Source organism: Pantherophis guttatus, chromosome 1 (assembly GCF_059756535.1).
Source record: "Pantherophis guttatus breed Tessera chromosome 1, ASM5975653v1, whole genome shotgun sequence".
In the NCBI taxonomy this organism is placed as follows: Eukaryota; Metazoa; Chordata; class Lepidosauria; order Squamata; family Colubridae; genus Pantherophis; species Pantherophis guttatus.
Genome location: NC_142063.1, coordinates 228,328,348 through 228,349,614, shown reverse-complemented (window position 1 = coordinate 228,349,614; position 21,267 = coordinate 228,328,348). Strand labels below are relative to the sequence as shown.

The 21,267-nt window shown below is 37.1% G+C and overlaps 1 protein-coding gene across 4 annotated transcripts in view; it reads right to left on the bottom strand.

The window, feature by feature from the left end:
* The window catches only part of ADGRB3 (adhesion G protein-coupled receptor B3), a 502,073-nt gene that overhangs the window by 137,749 nt on the left and 343,057 nt on the right, over positions 1-21,267 (bottom strand). For all 4 annotated transcript variants that reach the window (XM_034431977.3, XM_034431978.3, XM_034431980.3 and 1 more), the window contains 2 exons: positions 4,548-4,674; positions 2,867-2,970 (listed from right to left, as the gene is read on the bottom strand). In XM_034431977.3, the coding sequence (XP_034287868.1) occupies positions 2,867-2,970; positions 4,548-4,674 (231 nt within the window). The remainder of the gene's footprint in view (positions 1-2,866; positions 2,971-4,547; positions 4,675-21,267) is intronic.

Here is a 21,267-nt window from a genome sequence, read left to right as displayed (position 1 = left end):
TGAATTGAATTAAGTATGAATGATAAATTTACTCATGTCCTTCCCATTCTCATAAGATATACAGTGGGCATTACTGGAGGATTATGCTCACAAATGCAGTAGGAATATCTGAGTGGATGTTCATATGATTAACAAAGCTAAATTGATGGTTATATAGAAATGGATTATTCAGATTCAAAATGGAACATTGTTTGCCTAGATTTGTTTCACTAATTAAAGTACTGCTTAATTATGTTTTACAAAGTATATAGACATTAGATGAGATAACTCATTCCATTGCTAAAGAGTTAATCTTGCACAAACTTAATTTTAGTAAATTAATAACATCTCATTTACTTGATGGACAATCATGGCTTTGTCATTCAGTTTAAGAGAAAGTTCATGATATATGGCTCAAAAATTATAGTAATGGGGTATATTTATAAATAGTTTCACAAACTCCATGTTCTATTGTAGCCACATGCCTCATATCAAACGGTTTGAGGATAATGGATACTCAAAGTTATATTGGGAAGACGGGGAAAGTTTGCACAAGCAAAATTCCATTAATGTATATTTTGATCTAAGATGGGGTGTCAAGCTCACCATTGTCACGGTGTTGTTATGGCATCGTCATGTGATGTATCACAATTTTTTTCCTTCATTAAACTAGGTGTGGCCAGTGTATGATACATCTAGGCCACACGCTGCGAATTTGACAGCCCTAATCTAAGATATTTGCTTCTAAAATGGTGAGTTTCATAGAGAGTAACTAGAAAGTTTAGCAGTACTAAACAATTTAAACTTCTCCAAAATATCATACTTTATAAAATATATTTAGTATGTAAAGATATAATTTATTTTCTTAATTCAGTAAAAATTATTGTAACTACCTGATACTGCACATTAGATATTGTGGTTTATATATATAAACATATTTGTCCGATTTATGCAAATCCTGTATGAAACTTGATTAATGAAAAACATCATTTTTATGTTGAAAAAATATTTTGGATTATACCAAACTGAGTATATTCTAAAGCTGCTACAAAATCTGTTTTTATCAAGGAACTATACTATATTTGATTTGCTCAATCAAAATCTTAGATTTACAAGGTTTTTTTTAAAAAATATGAATCATTCCCAAACAAGCAATTTTGCTACATGGTTAGTGAAGAACATAATGAGCAATTTTACAGACGTATGAAATCAAATCAATTTATTACAGACATGATGGGCTACCTCTGTACCTTAAAGGGCCCTGGATAATGCTTTTTCAAGTGAACACACAAAGTCTCCTAGTTCTTCCCCCTGGACAGTTTTTTTGCTCCACTGATTTTATTTATTTTATTTTATTTATTTTATTTTTATAACCATCCATCTCACTAAATGGCATTATCTCACTTTCTTCCCTCTGGTCACTCTACTGATGTATCCCTAATCCTAGTTTCACATTACTTTCATTTTAACACAGCCAAAGATATAGTCATAAACATACCTTACAGTATTTATAATTCAACTTTAGAGCCACTTGGACCATAAATACTGTAAAACTCCACAAAAGCCATCCCCATTGCCCCTGGACATCACTTCGAAACAATAAGGCACAGGAGGCATGGTGTTTTACCCTTACAGTTTACACAAGCTAAAACTATTATGCTTACTACGTTCAACTTCTGATACCATTGTATTTTAGTGTGTTCACCTACACATTTTAATATATGTAGATGTATTCATTTATTTATTTCCTCAGTGTCATGCATGAATATATATTAGTGATTAATAATAAACTAGTTCTGAAGTGTTGTTTCTTCTGAATCAATTGGATGAAGCATCTACTTATTCAGATGTCATGGGAAAGAATAATCTGTAAGCATGCTGTAATTCAGTATCATTTTTCCATTCAATGGTTACTTCATTCCCCCCCGCCCCCGTCTACATTGCAAATGGTCATCTCTCTCAAATTGGGATTTTTTTTCCTTGCTTCCACTGTGGATGTGATCTAAGGGACAGCACATACAATCAGTTGAATCTCAGGTGATAATTATGGATGCATTCAATTAGTGAAAATCTGTACAAAAAAAAAACTTTCAACCCCACAATTTCTGTTGGTGTGTGGAAATCATTATGAGGTGTCTCAAATTGTGTCTCTGTACTTGTGTATTCATGGGAGCATTCATTGTATTAAGAAAAAAATTGAATATATGCAATGGTTCAAAGATAGAATTTAGTGAGGGCCTGTTATGCAATAAGCAATATTGTGCCACTGAATCAACAAGAACTAGGATTACATTAGTGGGAATGCTGAAGTACTAGGGGTACTTGTCACTCAATTGTTTTGTTTACCATAATGAATGATGGTCTCAAATTAGAGCTCCATATGGATCTAGGCTTCTCAACCAAAGGGATAGAGGTACACACATATCTTCATAGAAGTGAAAGGGACATTCTTTGAATATAATGGAAATGTGCATTGCAACTTCAGCACTCACAAAGATTTTTTGATCACAACTGATGTCCTTAATGTAATTAAAGAAAAAAAAATAGATATTTAATCATGAGTGTTTTTTATCAGGGCAACCTGGTCTACCCGAATATGGGATGGAGCATACTGCTTCCGCTTTCGCCTTTCAGCCCCAATCCAGGATCCTTTGCAGGCAGTCACTTTCGCAACAAACTATTTTTGTGTTAAATTTATTTCAATTGTCGGTAAATATAAACTTAATCATGAGTAGCACAACTTCAACAACAAAATGTAACATTTTAAACTGAATTATTTGTATATTACAATATCTAATTAGCAACTCTTATAGAAGAGACACAGACTTTTATTTAGAGCAGAAAAGCTTCTTTTGTAGTTTTACAAAGCCACTTATCAATTACATACCTCCATAGTGCTGCATAGACAACTGCTAGGGTGATCAAAGCCAAGCATGAAAGGCCACTGCCTACTATTAGGGTTACTGAGGGAGCACCAGATGATTCCATGATCTGTGGATCATAACAAATATCTATCAGAGGAAACCATATTCTAATAACTGCAGCAAAAAAAAAAAAAAAAAGATGTTGCAAATCTAATTGGTACATAGCTATTTCATGTTAATGGTATTACCAGTAAGCAGCCATTCCTTCCTACTTTAGCGTCAATTTGAGACTGTAATGCTTTTAAGCCCCTGAGATTTCAGAATACCAAGTTAATACCTATTGTGGCCTTGAATAGGATCAAACCCAATTTCACTCACCAAATAAAGAAATAGTTTTGTTTCTTTCCAAGAAGGTTAGTGATATCAACAGTTCCATGGGAGGCCATTATATTTATTGCCATTACAGATTTTTAGCTTTAGAAAAAGAGCAACAGTTTGGAATTACATCTTCCCTTGAAAGCCAAAGTAATGAGCTGAAGAAATAATTTGGCTTATTTTGACAAATTAAATGCTGTCCAGTTCCTTATCCAATACTTACGACCAAACTTTTTTGACAGTACAATAACTTTGCCTTAAAGCTATACATTTTTTCTTGTGGCTTTAAATGGATAAAAGAAACACGTATGGGAGAAATTAACAAAAACACATAGAATAATTGAAAAATCTGGATCTTTAAAACAAACAGACAAAAATGTCTTCTTCTGTTTAATATTTTCACAGTTGAAGAATAAATGACCTTGAGGAAGAAAAGTCTTTTTTAATTCCACCAAATATACCTCACACATATCAGCACTTCTACTTCTTTTATCAGTTTTTTTAACTGCAAAATGTATATGTCATTGGCTAATTAAACCAAGAAGTTTTCAGAGATACCCTGCTTGATTTAGCAATATGCTGCTGAAAAGCCTAAAGGCTCCAGTGTAAATTACATTTTATCTAGATATGATGTGTCATCTAGGCAATATAAAATGTATTGCTTAAAATGGATTTTGAGTTTATTTCAGTCAGACACTTCTAGGTTACAGGTAAGATGATTGCTGACTGTACACTTAACACTGTTTCCCTTAGGTTGCCCAGGTACTTGAAAATCTATTTTAATAGGCAGGGCTTTTTTTTTTTTTTTTTTTAAATCCATACATAGTTATTTTTAGTTATTTTACATTTTTGTTCTCATTTTATGCATATAGAATTGTCTCTCATAAATGTCAACAAATAATATATATTCCCTGTACTGAAAACGCACAACTGCAATCTGTTTAACAAGAGTGGCTAGGTTCCCTATTCTACTGGCACTAATGATCAGAAATATCTCGCCCATTCCTATTTCATTAATTTATTCTTAAATGTAATCTATTACAGCGGCTAAATTTCCTCTTTACAAATAGGACCTGCTCGACATCTGAAACTGATAGTAGTTGTTTATGTGGCAAAAATCGGTAATTCATTTCCATAAGCTGTAAGCTACGAGGGAGAAGATCCAATCTCTTTCTGACCCGCAGCAGTGATATAATTCCTGAATACAGGTTACTGAAATATCTCTGGAGTTAATCCGGAATGCATTAAAACATTCTCCCAGCCTTTCCATTAAACTCAGGGATTTTTTTTTTTTTTTTTTTAGTTTCCCTCCCCTCCTTTGTTACTTACTATTTCTCTAGGTTGCTGAGCCAAAATGGCGAAGGTAGAGAGACGATCACATAAGCATTTTGTATGGGATGCATCGGTAAGCACAGTTTTACATCCCTGGGTGGACCAGGTTCCCAAAGAGTCGTTCCTGCAAGAATAGAGAGAGAGAGAGAGAGAGAGGGAGGGAGAGAGAGAGAGAAGAGGGAGGGAGGATGAGAGGCAGAGGGGGAGGAGGAGGAGGAAGAGAAAGAGAGAGAGAGGGGAAAAAAAAAAAACCGGGATAATTACGGCGGGCGGTCAATTCCGTGAAAAGAAAAGGCAGTTTAATTGAGAGCAGAATCTAGTGTGGGTTCCCGGACAGAAGAGATCTACTTGTTGTTGAATAGGACTTAATTTAGATGCATCTCCAGCTGTACAGTAATGCGGGGGGTTGGGGGTTGGGGAGGAATAGAGGCGGCGTGGAGAGGTGGGGGGATAGAAGGCAAGCAGGCAGCTCTGCCGAACGCAGTGAGCTGTCCAAAGCTCTTGGTGCTGAAACCACATCCAGCTTCAGAGTTCTTTCTGCCAGCCAGAGAAGCGGAAGCTTTTCTCCGCCGTCCGCCGCTTCCCTTAAACTGCTCGGAGCACTGCAAAAACTCATCGCGGGGGGAATAAAACAAAAGCCTCTTGTGGCTTTCCCTCTCTCTCTCCCCCCCCCACGCCACCCCCCAGTGCATACCATCGCTGCCTGGGTCTGGCTTCACACGTATGTGAGGCTACAACCTTTCTCTCTTTCTCTCTCTCTCTCTCTCTCTCTCTCGTGGACGCGTGTGCAATTTAAATGCGGATGGCCGTGAGATATCTGCCTGATTAAGACTGATTTGAGATTGGCCGATTCTTAGGTCTTCCTCTGCTGCTCGGCTACGCTCGTTGCTGCTGCTGTTAAGGTAGAGATTCTCCTCCGGTTGGGTTTTTAACGTTCAAGCCTGAGGATTTCACCCTGGAAACCGGCAACAGCATTCCTCCTCCAACTCTTCCTTCCTTCCTTTTTCTTTCTTTCTTTCTTTCTTTTTTTTTTTGCCGTGCCTCTAGCAGTGGGGTGGATTTCAGCAGGGCACCACATCTTCAAAGGGACACCTGGTCGCCCTCCAGACTTCCCCCTGTCCAACTCGATTTCATCCTTTCCCTTCCCTCCCCTCTCAGTTCCAGGGGTATTCGGGAGTGGGGGGGGGGGGGAGAATGGTGGTTGGGAGTATTAAGGGATTTCTCTTCCCCAACGCCAGCCCCCACCGGCAACCTTTTGGTTTTGCTTTTTAAAAACAATCACCTATCCCTGATTAGGTTAGCCCTTTAAAAAGACAAAAGCTTCTGCTCAAATCTTCCCAGCAGAACAATAAAATGGTACCAACCCACGTTTTCCTTGTGCGGAGAAAAAGAACGAGGCAGGAGTGGGGGTGGGGTAGCAGAGAGAGAGAGCGCGCAAGATATTAATCTTGCCTTCCTGTGAATTAAAGGCATTTGGGGAGTGGGGGGGCTTTGAAAGAACTCAAAACTGCTATCACTGATTGTATGTATTGCATATTAAAATGGGATATTTTCCTTTTCCCTTGCATCCCTCTGCATAAATAATCTCTCTAGCCCACCTCAGGTTCATTGCCAAGCTTCGTATGCAGCTATTCACATATTGCCTAAGCTTCTGCTTATGCACTAGTGGGAGGACTCTGCCAGGAACAGCAAACTCTTACTTTCCCTCCCCAAGGTCCTTAAAATAAAGAGAAGCTGGAGTGGAGGAGTGAAAGCTTTCGCCTTCAAATACCACCCCCTTCTCTCTGTCTTTGAACCACCTGCTTTGGATTTCCCTCTTATTTCACGGGCATTATTGTAAACAGCAATCCTTACACACTAGTCCTTTTTTCTTTGAAAGGTATATCATCCCAACCCACTGTGCACCACCTTATTCTTCAGTGCCCTGCAGGTTCATCCTTTGGCATTATAAATACTTTCAAGACCAGCCTGTAAAATAATGCTTAGCCCTAGATGTCATTTAACTATAAAACAGAAGACTATTTATTAAAAACATGGAAACTACCACTACTAAATGTATCTGCCACGGATGAACCGCACATATTTGTTGTATTTGTCCTCCTGAATATTGTTTTACTTTGTCTTGTGCTGTTCAAGCACAAATGAAATACATTTATCAGAGATGATTAAATATTCAAGAAGATGCTAGTTTAAGGGAAACTGATATGGCTTAACACATAAAAATAATGTTCAGTTTTCAATTCAGTTCAATTCAGAGGGGTGCTTAACAGGGCTGGACTAAACATGGAAAGTACTGGGCCGCAGCCTAATATTTGGTTGAAGGCTACTGTTTTCAGAATATGATGGTTAGAGCTGGGAGAGCTTGTTTGATTGCCATCATATTTAAAATGCAAACTCAATCCACTGTGAATTAGACCATAAACCTCAACCAATAGGGAAGAAGGAAGAAAATACAAGGTTTGTTTTACTTAAAACCATATTGTCTATAATGCACACTCATGTCCATCTTATTAAGCTTAGATAATTTCTAGATCATCCGCTTGATGGCTAAAGTCTGCATAGAAACTATAAACTAAGAATTCAAGTCTTCCTGTAGGGGAAAAAAAAACCTAACTTGGATGAATAGATAGAAATCTAAAAAAATTATTTAATATCATCAGCCACAATTCATGACACTTCTTAGGAGATGTACAAAGTTCTGTTTATATAACCTGGATTTTTGTGGTCTTGTTGTCTACATTGTACTGCTTTGGACACCAATTCACCACTATGTCCAGTGATAGTAATGGTTTGTTTGGTAACCAAGGGAAAACAGGAAGAGAAGGAGCCCTGACTGCAGAATCTAATAAAGTCTATTGGTTAAATGGTTATTGGGCTTCCAAATTAGCAAAAGGCCTAATTTTTATGTTGTTTTTGTGACATGGCTTTCTCTTCCAAAACCATTTTTGCTATAGTTGGTTCACATCTATCTCTCATAATGTATAGGGTGCCTATAATACATGCAGATACTTCCTATATAAATTTCAAGGGCCTTGAGAAAGACATGAAAATGCAATCAAAGCAGTCAATTTGTTGTATGACTTTGATGCATTAATGATGAAACTTGGAAGCCAACCATGTCGTTCCATTTATTTAAATGGTCTTCCTCTATTAAGTGGAATGATACACTTAGTACTATATACGAAGCGTTATAGCATTGCTTCTCTATAAAATAGGCTTGCCTAAGATCATCCATTAAGACTATAAGCAAACTGTGAAATGATCCAGAATAATGTTTGCTCCTGATTTGACCACTGCATTGTACATGTGGAGGATGAGAGAGATTAGGATACCTCAAAAAATGTATTACAAAAACAGGACAAGACTAAAAGTTGTGCATAACAATAATTATAATTTCAATAGATTAACACAGGATTGAAAAAAAACCTTTTATTTTCAAGTCAAAGTTTTTTCCTTATATAATTTGATTAAAAATTCACCTTAGCTGTGCATGACTGCTTTTCCCCTAAGTGTTACTCCCCTAAATAAAATTTGCTTAGAATGCACAACAGTGGCAGCAGCAGCTCCTGGAAAATTGTGCCACCTATTGTTGCCTGAATCCATCTGTATTTTTGATAAACTATCTTCTTCTTTCCAAAAAGCTAATACTGAAAAGGATTATTTCTAAGGTTTAAGTCATATTTCCACACAAGACACTTTCCATCTGATGATGGGAAGCATCCAATATATCAAGGAACTATAAGAACAAGAAAAACAACCACAATTCAATTAGAAAATGAAGGACAGTGCTATCCTTTGCATTTACACTTTGATCTTTCTCCATTAGTTTCACCACCTAATTTTGGGAATAGTTATCAGAAGGGACAAGTAGAAAAGTCTTTTTAATTGAGTGGAATAAATCTTGCTTTACTGTGGCTCCAGTCTAAAGCCCATTCAATAACTGAAGGTCTATAAAGGATTATACAAGTGCAAAGGGAGTAAGGGCACACAACCTATACTTGGAAGTATAGATACTTTCAACTATTCATATAAATACATTTGAAGAAATCACAGATTTGGAGAAGTGTATGAAAACTTTACCTCTTACACACACACTCAAGCAAAACCATTGCAAAGCCTAGAACACTCATAAAATAAGAATCCAGCGCCTTACTGAACTGGAGAGATCATCCCCAGCAAAGCTATGATTTGAATGCTGCCCTTGTCATGATTGGAGGGAGCAATAATTGTCAGATCTTTGCTCCCTCTACAACCTTCATTCTTCTTTCAACATTGCTCTGAAGAGTCCTTCAACCTTCCCAATTATATGTTCAATGTCAGAACACAAATAGGGGACTATAGAGGTTGGGAAACAATGAAGATTGCTTTCTTCCTCGTCCCATTAGCAGAAAAGTTCTACTGGCTTAAAAATCTTTTGTGGATGGAAGAAACATTCCTGTTCACAGAAGACTGACTCTGGAGCCAAGCCAAAGAGAATAATTAAGTTTGCATAATAACATGACTAGTTAAATTTATCACGCAATTTCAGTGTTCACAAAATATATTTTTGAGTATGTACTCAGAACAACTTTTTAATTATCCTCCTTAAATTCTATATATTTTCCAAATGATCTGTCTACAATTATAAATAGACTAAATAATGTATAAATTTTTTTAAAAATGAAAACAATTCTGGAGTAAATGGGATATATGTGATTCATTTAGCCCAAGTGCATATTGTTACTTCTATAGGATCCTGTATCTATGGCTTTTCGGTTCCTTATATTAGTGGCTATTTTGGTTTCACCAAACTTACATTATTTTAAAAAATATTGTAAGCCAATCTTTCTCTACCTAATGCTCTCCAGATTTATTGGGATTGGAACTCCCAGAATTCCAAAGCAATGGCCACAATGGGCTAGTAATTCTGGGAATTGTATAATGAGCCCTTTTGGAAGACAAAATATATGCTAAAAGTTAGCAGCATCTGGAAGGGCACATCAAAAACAGAAGATAACAGAAGCAGCATGATCGCTTAGGGTCTGCCTCTTTTATATAGGCACTGGCCATACAGTACATGCGTGTATGAAGGGAGCTTGCATGGTGATTCCATGTTTTGCCATTTTTGACACACATATGCACAAATACTCTTGTTGCTATGGCTGCTGATGAAACAGTTGTATTTTGGAATAGCTGAATAGATACTTAAAAGTCAGCCTGTATATATGTTCCACTCAGGTCTTTGGTGAGGAAGCAGGAAGCCCCTCACTTCATTGCTCTTGTCAGTTTTTGTCTTTTATTTTTTTAGGATGTTATTGTAATTTCTTTTATCGTTGCAAGCTGCGCAAGGCTGTTGAGAATTGGACAATATACAAGAAACCTTACATATTGTGAAAATATTTACATACCCCTCGCATCCTGGACAGAAAATGTTTCAACTCCTACCCTCAAAACTATGCTATAGAGCACTGCACACCAGAACAACTAGACACAAGAACATTTTTTTCCCGAACACCATCACCCTGCTAAACGAATAATTCCCTCAACACTGTCAAACTATTCACTAAGTCTGCATTACTATTAATCTTCTCATCATTCCTATTACCCATCTCCTCCCACTTATGACTGTATGACTGTAACCTTGTTGCTGATATCCTTAAGATTTATATTGACTGTTTCTCTATGACTATCATCAAGTGTTGTACCTTATGATTCTTGACAAATGTATCTTTTCTTTTATGTACACCGAGAGTGTATGCACCAAGACAAATTCCTTGTGTGTCCAATCACATTTGGCCAATAAAGAATTCTGTTCTGTTCTATTCTATTCTATTCTATTCTATTCTATTCTATTCTATTCTATTCTATTCTATTCTATTCTATTCTATTCTATTCTCACTATTCTATTCTATTCTATACAAGTTACGCGTGAAATTCTTCCAAAAGAATCTTGGGAAATATAATTTCTATGAGTGAAAAATAATTCACAGAACTGTCTATGAGAGAAGCTATATAAAGCAGAATGTTACAATTAATGCTTTGTGATATCATTTCACCAGATCTCCACAAGTCCTAATTGATCTAAGAGAGGTGCAATTTATTTCTTAGCTTGTATAGAAATCTCATTCTAAGCTTTCGAGATATTAGATGGTTCTAACTCAGTGGCAGTGGCTCTTCTTTAATGCTCTCAGCCGATGCTCACAACTGCTACAAGAAAGGAAGTGCTGTTGCCCATTATATGCTTACATGGAGCCCAGTCGCCTTTATAATTTTGCATCTCACAGGATGACAAAGTATTGATTGTCTAATTAGTTGCTTTCCAGAGATGTAACACAATACAAATTGTGTATTGAATAGAAGCACATGTTTTCTCTTTGTACACAGCGAAGCTTTTGTTTATCTGGAATGTGGGAGTTAACTCTGGAAATAATATTTAATTGCTAAAGCAATGCCGGGGAAATACAATGAAGAAATGATGAGTTATTTACCTGTTAGCTTTATTATGTAATGCAGCCTTCACAACATGATAGTCTCAACATCTCTTAGGTTATATGTCTTCTATCATCCTAAGACAATATGGGGGAATACTTAGCTGATGTAAGGCAATTCTAAAATCATGTAAGATGGATGTAATTCTAAAATCATGTAATTGGAGGAGGCTGCTTTAGGAGTCTTTTTCCCAGTGCTGCTGCTTCCTGGGAAGTCTTTTTCCCAGCGCTGTTAAGATTATATTGATTTTAAAAGTCACTCACATCTATTGATATTAAATGCTGGGCTTCTACCCAGATTTTTTGTTTTGTTTTGTTTTAAAGCACAGATGGTTCAGCGGAATTTATTTGGCCAGTTTCAGAATAGTGGCTCAAATTCACAACCCGGATAAATTTGTTTGGATTCTCTTCTGCTCTAGGATAAAGTTCATATAGCTCAACACCATTGGAAACTGCCCTGTTACTGTGACTAAGAATGAACTTTAGTGAGTATCAAAAAAAGCAGAATATGGATTCTGAAAAATAATCAAAGTGCCCTGTTTTGTCACTTTACTTTTGGATAGAATAGACTTACAGCTCTATACATACTGTAACTGTAGTTATGTATCCTAATTTCCATAATAATACAGTGCGTATATTTGAAACTTACCCCATAATCAAGAACTGTGATTTTCGGATCATCTTTTAGATATTTCATATTTAGATCTTCACAGAATCATAAAATATGACGACTGGAAGGCGTTTCAAGATCATCTAGTCTAACTTCCTTTCCAATTCAAGAATCCGTGACTATAGCATCCTCTGCAAATAGTCATTCAGCCTCTGATGAAACACCTCCATTGAAGGAGACCTCCCTCCCTCCCAACATTTCCTGCCAAGGCTGCCTGTTCCATGGCTAAATTGCTGCTACTACCGTATTAGAAAATGTTTCCTGATGTTCAACCAACAACGTGTATTTCCTTGCCTTTTAAACCCATTGTTTCTTGTCCTGTCTTTGAAATAGCTGAAAAATTCTTCCTAGTATTATTCATCTCACTCCTTTGGATATTTGAATGCAGCTGTCATGTCTCCCTGCAATCTTCTCTTCTCCAGGCCAAACCTTCAGGAGTTTTCAACCATTCTCTGTTTTTCTTTCCAGGACCTCAGTTTTATTGAATTTATTTCTTCTGAGATTAATGCAGGTCCCCACTATTAGATGGGGAACCAATATTGTGGACCTGTACATATGCTATACCCTCTGCAGGCTGTTCATCCTAATCCTACTTCTAGTCAATTGTTTAGCAGTTTGACAGTACATCTTGCCATGTGCCAATAATAACATGGTAGCAACCATAATAAAGCCAATAATATAATATAGTATATAACAGTATACATGTATTAATATATATATTATACAAATTGATAATATATTAATGTATAGTCTAGTAATAATGCAATCTGATATGAATCTATTAAGAAAAACTTTCCATAGAAATGTGCTCCTTCCTTGTTGCTGTGACTATAGCATGAACCTATACAAGTAGCCATCTATTTCGTGTAATTATAATTGCTTGGGGCTTCAGTGGTATTAAAAACGCCTTCAATTTTGTGAATGCTGAACTTTTATTTAAAATGCGATGGTTTATATCCTCAGTGTCTGTGTATTCCCTCGCTACAAAATTCCAATACTGAAGAGTCATTCAGCCTCACCCTTTCATCAACTGTTACATTTGTTTTAATTTATTTAGTTCACCTGCTGGCTATGTTCTCCCCTGTTGTGCTAAGACTGCGATTGGAACAATCATTCAACTCCATTTGGTGCGGCCATTTTAGATTGCGGTGAGACCTGGTGCATTAAATATCACTTCTGAGTATTTATATCGGAGGAATCATGCAGAAGAGATAGTAGTGCCAAAGCAGATCACAGAATCATGGTCCAACCACTCAAGATGCACTGGCAGCAACATTTCTCCAACTTTACATCATATAATATTGTGAGAAATAACAGGGCAGAGCACATCCATCCATGATTCTTAGCTCCTGTTGAAATATATGACACACACGACATCCTAACAGCAGCAAAAAATAATGATTACTAAGAATGTGCCAGATATACTGCAAAAACTATTCATGTAGCAATGAACTTATCACATAATATACACTAATTGCTGCATTATTCTTCTCTGATGAAACCTGCGCCAATATGGGGGTGTACGGGTGTGAGATTTATTTGTTGTTGAGTTGATTTGTTATACTCTTACTCTAAACACTCCTGGTTCCAGTATCTAATTATCTGAGTAATAACACCCCAGGGTGTTTAGAAGATAAAGTCCATTCTTACATGTACCATGGGCTTATTTTAAACAATGCAGCTTGTAGATAGATACTCTTCCTTACATTGTGGATGCTTGTGAACAGAAGACTGACAATGAAATATTTACATGGATTCCATATTTAAAGAAACAACAGTGTTGCATTGGCTTTTCACATCAAAGACTGTCATATCTCTTATGAGACTGTCCAGTTTAGCTGACCACGTATTGGACATAGTATACCTTGGCTTCACCATAGCATTTGACAGCATGAGATCATAGTTGAGATGATGGTAAATTGTACCCTACACTATGTTGTCATCAGATGATACAATACTAGTTAATAAAAAGTACCCCATGAGTGTATATCAATGGCCCCATATCAAGCTGAAAGGAAGTGTGAAATAACTCTCCCAGTGTGTATGTCTATGTGTGGATAGATAGATAGATAAATAGATAGATAGATAGATAGATAGATAGATAGATAGATAGATAGACAGACACATTAAATGAGTATATTTCCAGTGGTGGGATGCTGCAGGTTTAACAACTGGTTCGGTGAGCACGCGCTTCACATTTAGAAGCTCAGTTGTTTAGCTTCAAGTCAGCAACGATAAGTAGAACAGCAGGAGGGGGGGAATCAGTTGTGCTGCGCGATTGAGATGAGCTACAAAGCAGGAAATAAAGGATAGAGCGGGGGCGGGTGGGCGGGGCCAACTGATCATCGGAGCTACCAGTTCACCTAAACCAGTTCCGAGCTGGCTGAATACCATCTCCGTATACTTCCCTCTCTGGATTTCCCCATCTCCACTCTATTGTCTTGTGGAGAGTGAGTCTATGCTTTCTATTCTTTACTATAAGGCCTGTTTTTCAACATTTTAATCTACCCACATTAATCTTTCTCCATTCCATATCTGTCTTTCACTGAAATCTTCCAGTTGGCAACCATTTCTTAATTACTATTCTTGTATTATTTCAGCTTTTACATCGACTTTGGAGGGGAACTTAAAAATATCCATGCTCAGATTGAGGGGAACTTGTGGTTTAACTAACCAGGAAATCCCTATTTAAAAAAATAGTTGTCACAAGTTTGTAAATGTATATCAAGAAAAACTGGCATTCAATGCCTATCAAATTAAATTATAATGCTTCCTGTAGTCTCTAAACATTATTTGTTAAATGATGATGAGATGGTTTCTTTTCAACATATATGTTTTACCTAGGGCAGTGTTTACTAAAGTGAGGGTCCCATAAGACTGTTAGGAGTCTGCAAAATCAAAATTATTTCCCAGATATTGAAGATATTGCAAAAATTTAAAAGAATGACAGTCTTTTCATTATTACTTTTTATATGGTAAAAACATAGACATGTATGGAAAAAAAACATTTATGTTAATATCTAATGGGTTTAATATTTCCATTTTTATTTGATTCAATAAATTTTCGATGAATGTTATCATTTCCAATTTTTAATAAATAAATATAGATAAATATAACTCACACAAAGACAAGTTATTTTGAGGTCCTTTATAATTTTAAAAAGTGGGAAGAGTTCCTGAAAGCAAAAGGGTTAGGAGACTGATCTAGGATACTTTCAATTGTCCATAAATTGTTATTTCCTGTTTCCAAAATTACTAGTCATTAAACATTAGATTTATGTATAACTTCTTCCAATATATAGGGTATCCAAAACCAGCTTTATTGTTAATGGCTATTTTTGGGAGTATCTTTTGTAAACATGACACAAATGTTAAGTGATCAAATTTTAGGGGTGATCCAAATAAAAATGACAACCATCTGGAAATCAGCTACTAATCTCCAATGACAAATTGATAGAGATCTGTATATTTAGCTCTCTTTGAAAAGTTAACTCCTTGTTTAATGGAATTAGAGTCCAGATTATAATGATACATTTTATTTATTTATTAGATTCAGTACTTGTGCATATTTACTTTATTAATTGCTCCATCACTGAACATCTGGAGACCCCCCCCCTTTTTTTTGAAAGACTTCTTCTAAATGGCTTTGGTATGTAGTTTATGTCAAACTGATTTATTTTTGTATAGTTCCTTTTTTAAATTAAATTAATGAAAAAGGAACTAGGGAATCTTCACTGAAAGCCAAATGAAGCAGAAGTAAAATTTAAAAAGCATGTTGACTAGCAATGTAATATGTGTGTGTGTGTGTGTGTGTGTGTGTATGTGGATATACACACACCCCAACCAAAAGTGTGATGTCAGACTATCTTAAGAATTGCCATTGAAATGTCCCCTCTGGAATGTCTTGTGCCTGGCTCAAAGCGTCCATGAGCAGCCTACAGAGGTTGCATTTCTGGTTCTTGGGGCCAACAAAGCAGTGTCATCTAGAATCCACATCAAGGCCAGGCCTCAGGCAAAAATATCTCTAGCTTACTCTGAGAAGTCAGATGACAAGAAAAATCAAGGAAATCCTTGTCTATTCCAGTATTCTAGGTTCATGTAAAATCAGCATTTCTGATTTCTGGATGAATTAAAACCTTTAACAATGTCTTGTTTAAACACCCTTTTTTCTTAATTAGGCCCCGCGTGCCTAAAAGTGCAATCCATCTTCGTGAAAGAAGGGCACGATATTTATATTTCCTCAATCTGGTAATATTGATTAAAACCCTTACTTTGTTCAGAATACATTTTGAAAGAGCAGGAAAAAAAAAATCCCAACATCCAATCATACTGATTTGGGCTTGAAGCCAAACTTTTCAGTTCATGCATTTCTACATAATTAAAAAGAAAAAGAAAAAGAAGATTGTGCTTCTAAAAAGAGCCCTCGGTAAAGGAGGATTCCCTCTTGAAGCACAGCTCTCCTGTCACAAACAAAACTTTTCCATTCTTGGAGCAGAAGGTTAGGATTCAAATTTATATTACTCCAGAGACAATCGTCCCAAAGGAGGTAACTGGACTTCCTTGCTTTTTCTTTGAAGACGTTTTGCTTCTCATCCAAGAAGCTTCTTCTGCTCTGACTGGATAGTGGGGAATGGAAGGATTTATATTCCTTGCAGAATACAAACATCTTCAAAGAAAAAAACAAGAAAGTCCAGTTGCCTCCTGAAAAAGCATCTTTGGGACAACAATGACCTGGATGACTGAGAATCTCTATAGACTTTAAGTCCAGAGACGAGTTACCTACAAGAAGCTAAGAGTGATACACAATTGTCGGATGAAATTTTAAGGAATGTGGCCAGTCACCTCTTCACAGCAATGAGTTTAAAAACAACAACAACAACAAAAAAAACTTCCATTGACCTTTACAGGAAAGTCAAGAAGAGTTTTTTAATCACCAAGCAGTGGACTATTTAAACAGAAGAGGTTTCTATTTTTCCTGTGGGAATAAGAAATGGGAATGAAAGACCAGAGAGGGAAAGAGAAGAGCTTTCAGGAGATCTAGTCAAGGCTCCCTAAACCTCTAGTGTGCCCATGGATTGGAGTTTCCATGCTGCCTGCTTACTGCTGACATTCCTCTCGAGTCAAAAAGTGGGCTGTGAAAATATCTACAGACCCCTCATATCCTGAACATAAATTGTTTCAACTTCTACCTCAAAATGACGCTATAGAGCACTGCACACCAGAACAACTAGACACAAGGACAGCTTTTTCCTGAATGCCATCACTCTGCTAAACAACTAATTCTCACAACACTGTCAAATTATTTACTAAGACTGTATTACTATTATTCTTCTTATCCTTCCTAGTACCTATCTCTTCCCACTTATGACTATAACCATGTTGCTTGTATCTTTACAATTTATATTGTTTTATTTGTTTCCTAGTACAATTTGATTGCTTATTAGTAACCATCACTAAGTGTTGTATCTTATGATTCTTAATGAATGTATTTTATTTTTTCTTTATGTACACTGACAGCATACGCACCAAAGACAAATTCCTTGTGTGTCCAATCACACTTGGCCAAAATAGAATTCTATTCTATTCTATGCTCTCAAAACAACTAGCCCTTAATTATATGTATTGTAATCCAAAACAAATGAATGTAAATTCCAAGTGAATTGAGTTAGATAGGTACAGTGTAGGATAGAACTGTATGATTCTCAAACCAAAGGACTCCTAGTGCATCGCTTATCAATGCTGATGAACATGTGTTAATAAAAAAAATGTTTATTTATTGGGTTTGGTGTGCCTCCTGACTCTGGGTGGTTGATCTCAAAAAAGAAAGAAAAAAGACACGTACAGTACATCTGGAACAAACAACCTGATGCATTAAAAAAATAATCAGAGGCTTGATAGCTACTTGAACCCCAAATCTGGGAGCAGAGCACAAAGACATGCAGATCAGCTGCAGAATGGGAATGTTAGGGATCTCTGGGATAGGAAAGGCAACATAGACTTATATACTGCTTCATAGTGCTTTACAGTCCTCTCTAAGCAGTTTACAGAGTCAGCATATTGCCCCCAACAATCTGGGTCTTCATTTTACTGTCCTTGGAAGGATGGAAGTTTGAGTCAACCTTGAACCAGTCAGGATCAAACTGCTGGCAGTCGGCAGAATTAGCCTGCAATATTGCATTCTAACCACTGTGCCACTGCAGCACCGTTAGGGGTGACGAGGGGATGCCATTCCAGAAGCAGTCACTGCGACAGAGAAGGTGCACAGTCTAGGTCCTATTCTATACATTACTTTATTGAAAGGACTTGAAGAGTGTCTACTTTGCCCAATCTTACTATGTTGGCAGAAACTATTGCGGACAAGCAGTCCCTCCATTAACCAGGCTCTGTGCCATGAAGATCTTTATAAATGCCAAACAGCACCTGAATTGCACCTGGAAATGAAGTGGCAATGAGTGCTGTTTGTGAAGCAATGGCACATGGGCATAACAAGGTGTCCTTGTCATTGCCCATACCACTATATTTTGACTAGCTGCTGAGTCTTCAAGGGCAGCCCCAAGTCACTCCATGAGGTGACTAGGGCCCAAGTCACTATCTAAAGAGATTCTAGAAACAAGCTCAAAGTTTTTCCTGGCCACAGTTGCCACTTGTTCTTTGAATAGGAGCTTTGAGCGCATCAATCTCAATTGGACAGGTGTATTCAAACATATAAGCATCTAAACATTATCTTCTTTATATTTAACTTTTGAATTTAGAAACAGTTCAGTTCTGAATTGTTTTAACTATTTATTTATTTTGTTGTCAATCTATATATTTCGGCCATCATCTGTCATAATGTCTAGTCATAGGCTGCTTTATTAAAAAAGCTTATTATCAGAGATTAAAATAGAAACATCAACAGTCTGTCTGGAAATTAAAACTTGTTTCTTTATCAGCGATGAATAAAAAAACTGCTGCTGTTGTCAATCTGATCTCACCACATAAAATGATGTATAAAAATCCTAATATGGATGACTATAAAACTTTCCAGAGTCAATAAATGATTAATTTGTGTTTCTAGTATAGTATAGATGGGGATAAATTTTAAGTACATACAAAATTCCCTGAGGAGAATACATTTTGTTTTCTCATCTTACCTCATGGAGCTTTTATAGACAGAATCTAAAAAATCTAGGGCCTGTAGGTCGTATTATTTATGCAAACTAAAGAATTTGTGTTGGTGCTGCTATATATGGATTTCCTCATTTTTCTTGGTAAAAAAGAATGTTCTCCAACTGCAAATAAGAGGCAGTCTTTGATATATAGAGAGAGACTAACAATTTTTCTCTTCTTCCCATCCATTTGAAGGATTCTAACATATTCCTGCAACTTCCTTGTCATCAGTTGCAGTTCTTTATACTATACACACTACTATAGCTTGAGTAGGAAATTAAACTGACAATACATTGATTGAAGAGAACAGTGACAGACAGAATTGGATGTCAATTGTTAAAGAGACATCTGACCTAGAAGTAAGGAGAAATTTTCTGTCAGTGAGAACAATTAATCAATGAAATAGCTTGCCTCCTGGGGTTGTGGTTGCCACTCCATCACTAGAGGTTTCAAAAATAGATTGGACAACTATTTGACCAGGGTGGTCTGAGCAGGGGGATGGACTCGAAGACCTCTTGAGGTCTCTTCCAGCCCTATGCTTCTAATATTATACTGCATTCCTAAGCCTTCTAAGATGTATATTATTTCATAAATGTTAGGAGATTTTTAAAAAATATTGCAAATTGTTATTATTTTGTTTGAAACATCCATCAGCGTATTGCACTAAATGTTCTGCAAGAGAAGAATCCACTCCACTGTTAAATTGCTTTATTTTTAATATTTGCAAAGTTATAATTGCATAATATATTCTAATATATTTCCAAGAATGGAGTTAATGCCAGGTCTTGTTTTATTTATAGCCTCAAAGAGAGGCATCAGGGAAGATCCATTATGTATTTTCTCCCTTTTATTTCAAGTCAAAATTGGAATGCTTACAAAAAACAGGGGGCAGATAATCTGACCCTGGGAGGAAGTGGTCCTTCTTTCTCAACATTATATCACTAGAGTTTTTCCTCCTACACTGCTACTTAGCCATAACTAGGAAAGTAAAGCCTCTTTCTTTTAAAAATAACTCAGATGACCCACAAATCAATGGGGGATTCAAGTTTTTTTACTCCCAGTTCTGTGGGCGTGGCTTGGTGGGCATGGCATGGCATGGCATGGCTTGGTGGGCGTGGCAGGGGAAGGATACTGTAAAATCTCCATTCCCACCCCACTCCAGGGGAAAAGATACTGTAAAAACTCCATTCCCTTCCCACTCAAGGAGGAGGTTACTGCAAAATCCCCATTTTTGGGGAGGCGGGGCCAATCAGACGTGGTATTTACCAGTTCTCTGAACTACTCAAAATTTCCACTACCGGTTCTCCAGAACTGGTCAGAACCTGCTGAATACCACCTCTGCCACAAATGATTGTGAAGAATAAACGAATGTTTATTTCATTTTCATTTTCCCCCCACTATATTTTAATAAGGTTTCAAAGGTGTGTTCACTTGTATGTTCTTGACACTTGCTCTTGTTCTTTGATATAGAAATAAGTGTTAATGTTCCAGGAATATTCAATATTATGTTGAAAAAAACTTTATCAAAGTTCCATTTGTCTTTGGTAATTAGCACTTTTAGCTTATCTTGATCTGTGGGTTGTCTCTTTTTCACCTGTCTGCTGAGCTGCAGTGCCTAAGAATACTTAAACCAAAGAAACTGCAGGGCGGAACAAAATTAATGCTTTCCTTCAGTGCATTAGATTCCTATCAAATTAGCAGTCTCTTCAGACTGCTGTGGAGAAAACAAATTAAAAAGTTCAGAATCAGATGCCTAGAAACACAACTGATTCTCTTCTTAATTCCTCTCAATTTAGTGAAAGTTAATTTCATGAAACCCAGGTACTTAAGACACGTTCTGGGAGAGCAATAGCAGACTGAAGACAATTCTGGGAGAGCAGAGCAGGCAATCCAGGCAAAAGGAGGAGCTGGCAAGTGGATTGATTCTCTGGAATTCCTTTCTGGATTACGGAAAAGATTAGGATTACTTACAAGTTTGGTCTGTTGCTTTGCTCATGGAAAAAAGATTACAAAGCAGTGATCTCCAGCAGGCTTGAGAGGTCTGTGAATGGCGAGAAAACATCCTGCCTAAGCCCCAATTCCTTGTCTTCAAAAGGACACTGTTTGTCTACAGCAGGGGTGTCAAACTCGATTTCACTGAGGGCCACATCAGGGTTGTGTTTGACCTCGGATGGCTGTGGCCAGGGTGGGCATGGCCAGATCGATGTCACTCATCAAGGCTCCGATTTCGGCCACGTTGGCCTCCTGCAGCCCTCTACCAGCAAAAACGGAGCTCGGGGAGGCTGCGCGTGGAACGCCTGGGCTCCGTTTCTGCTGGCAGGAAACGGAGGCTGCAGGAGGCTGTTGCGGCTGAAAACAGATTCCAGATGGGCTGTGCATGGCCCTCCCGAGCTGTTTTCACTGGCAGAGGCACTGCGGGCCAATCCTTCAC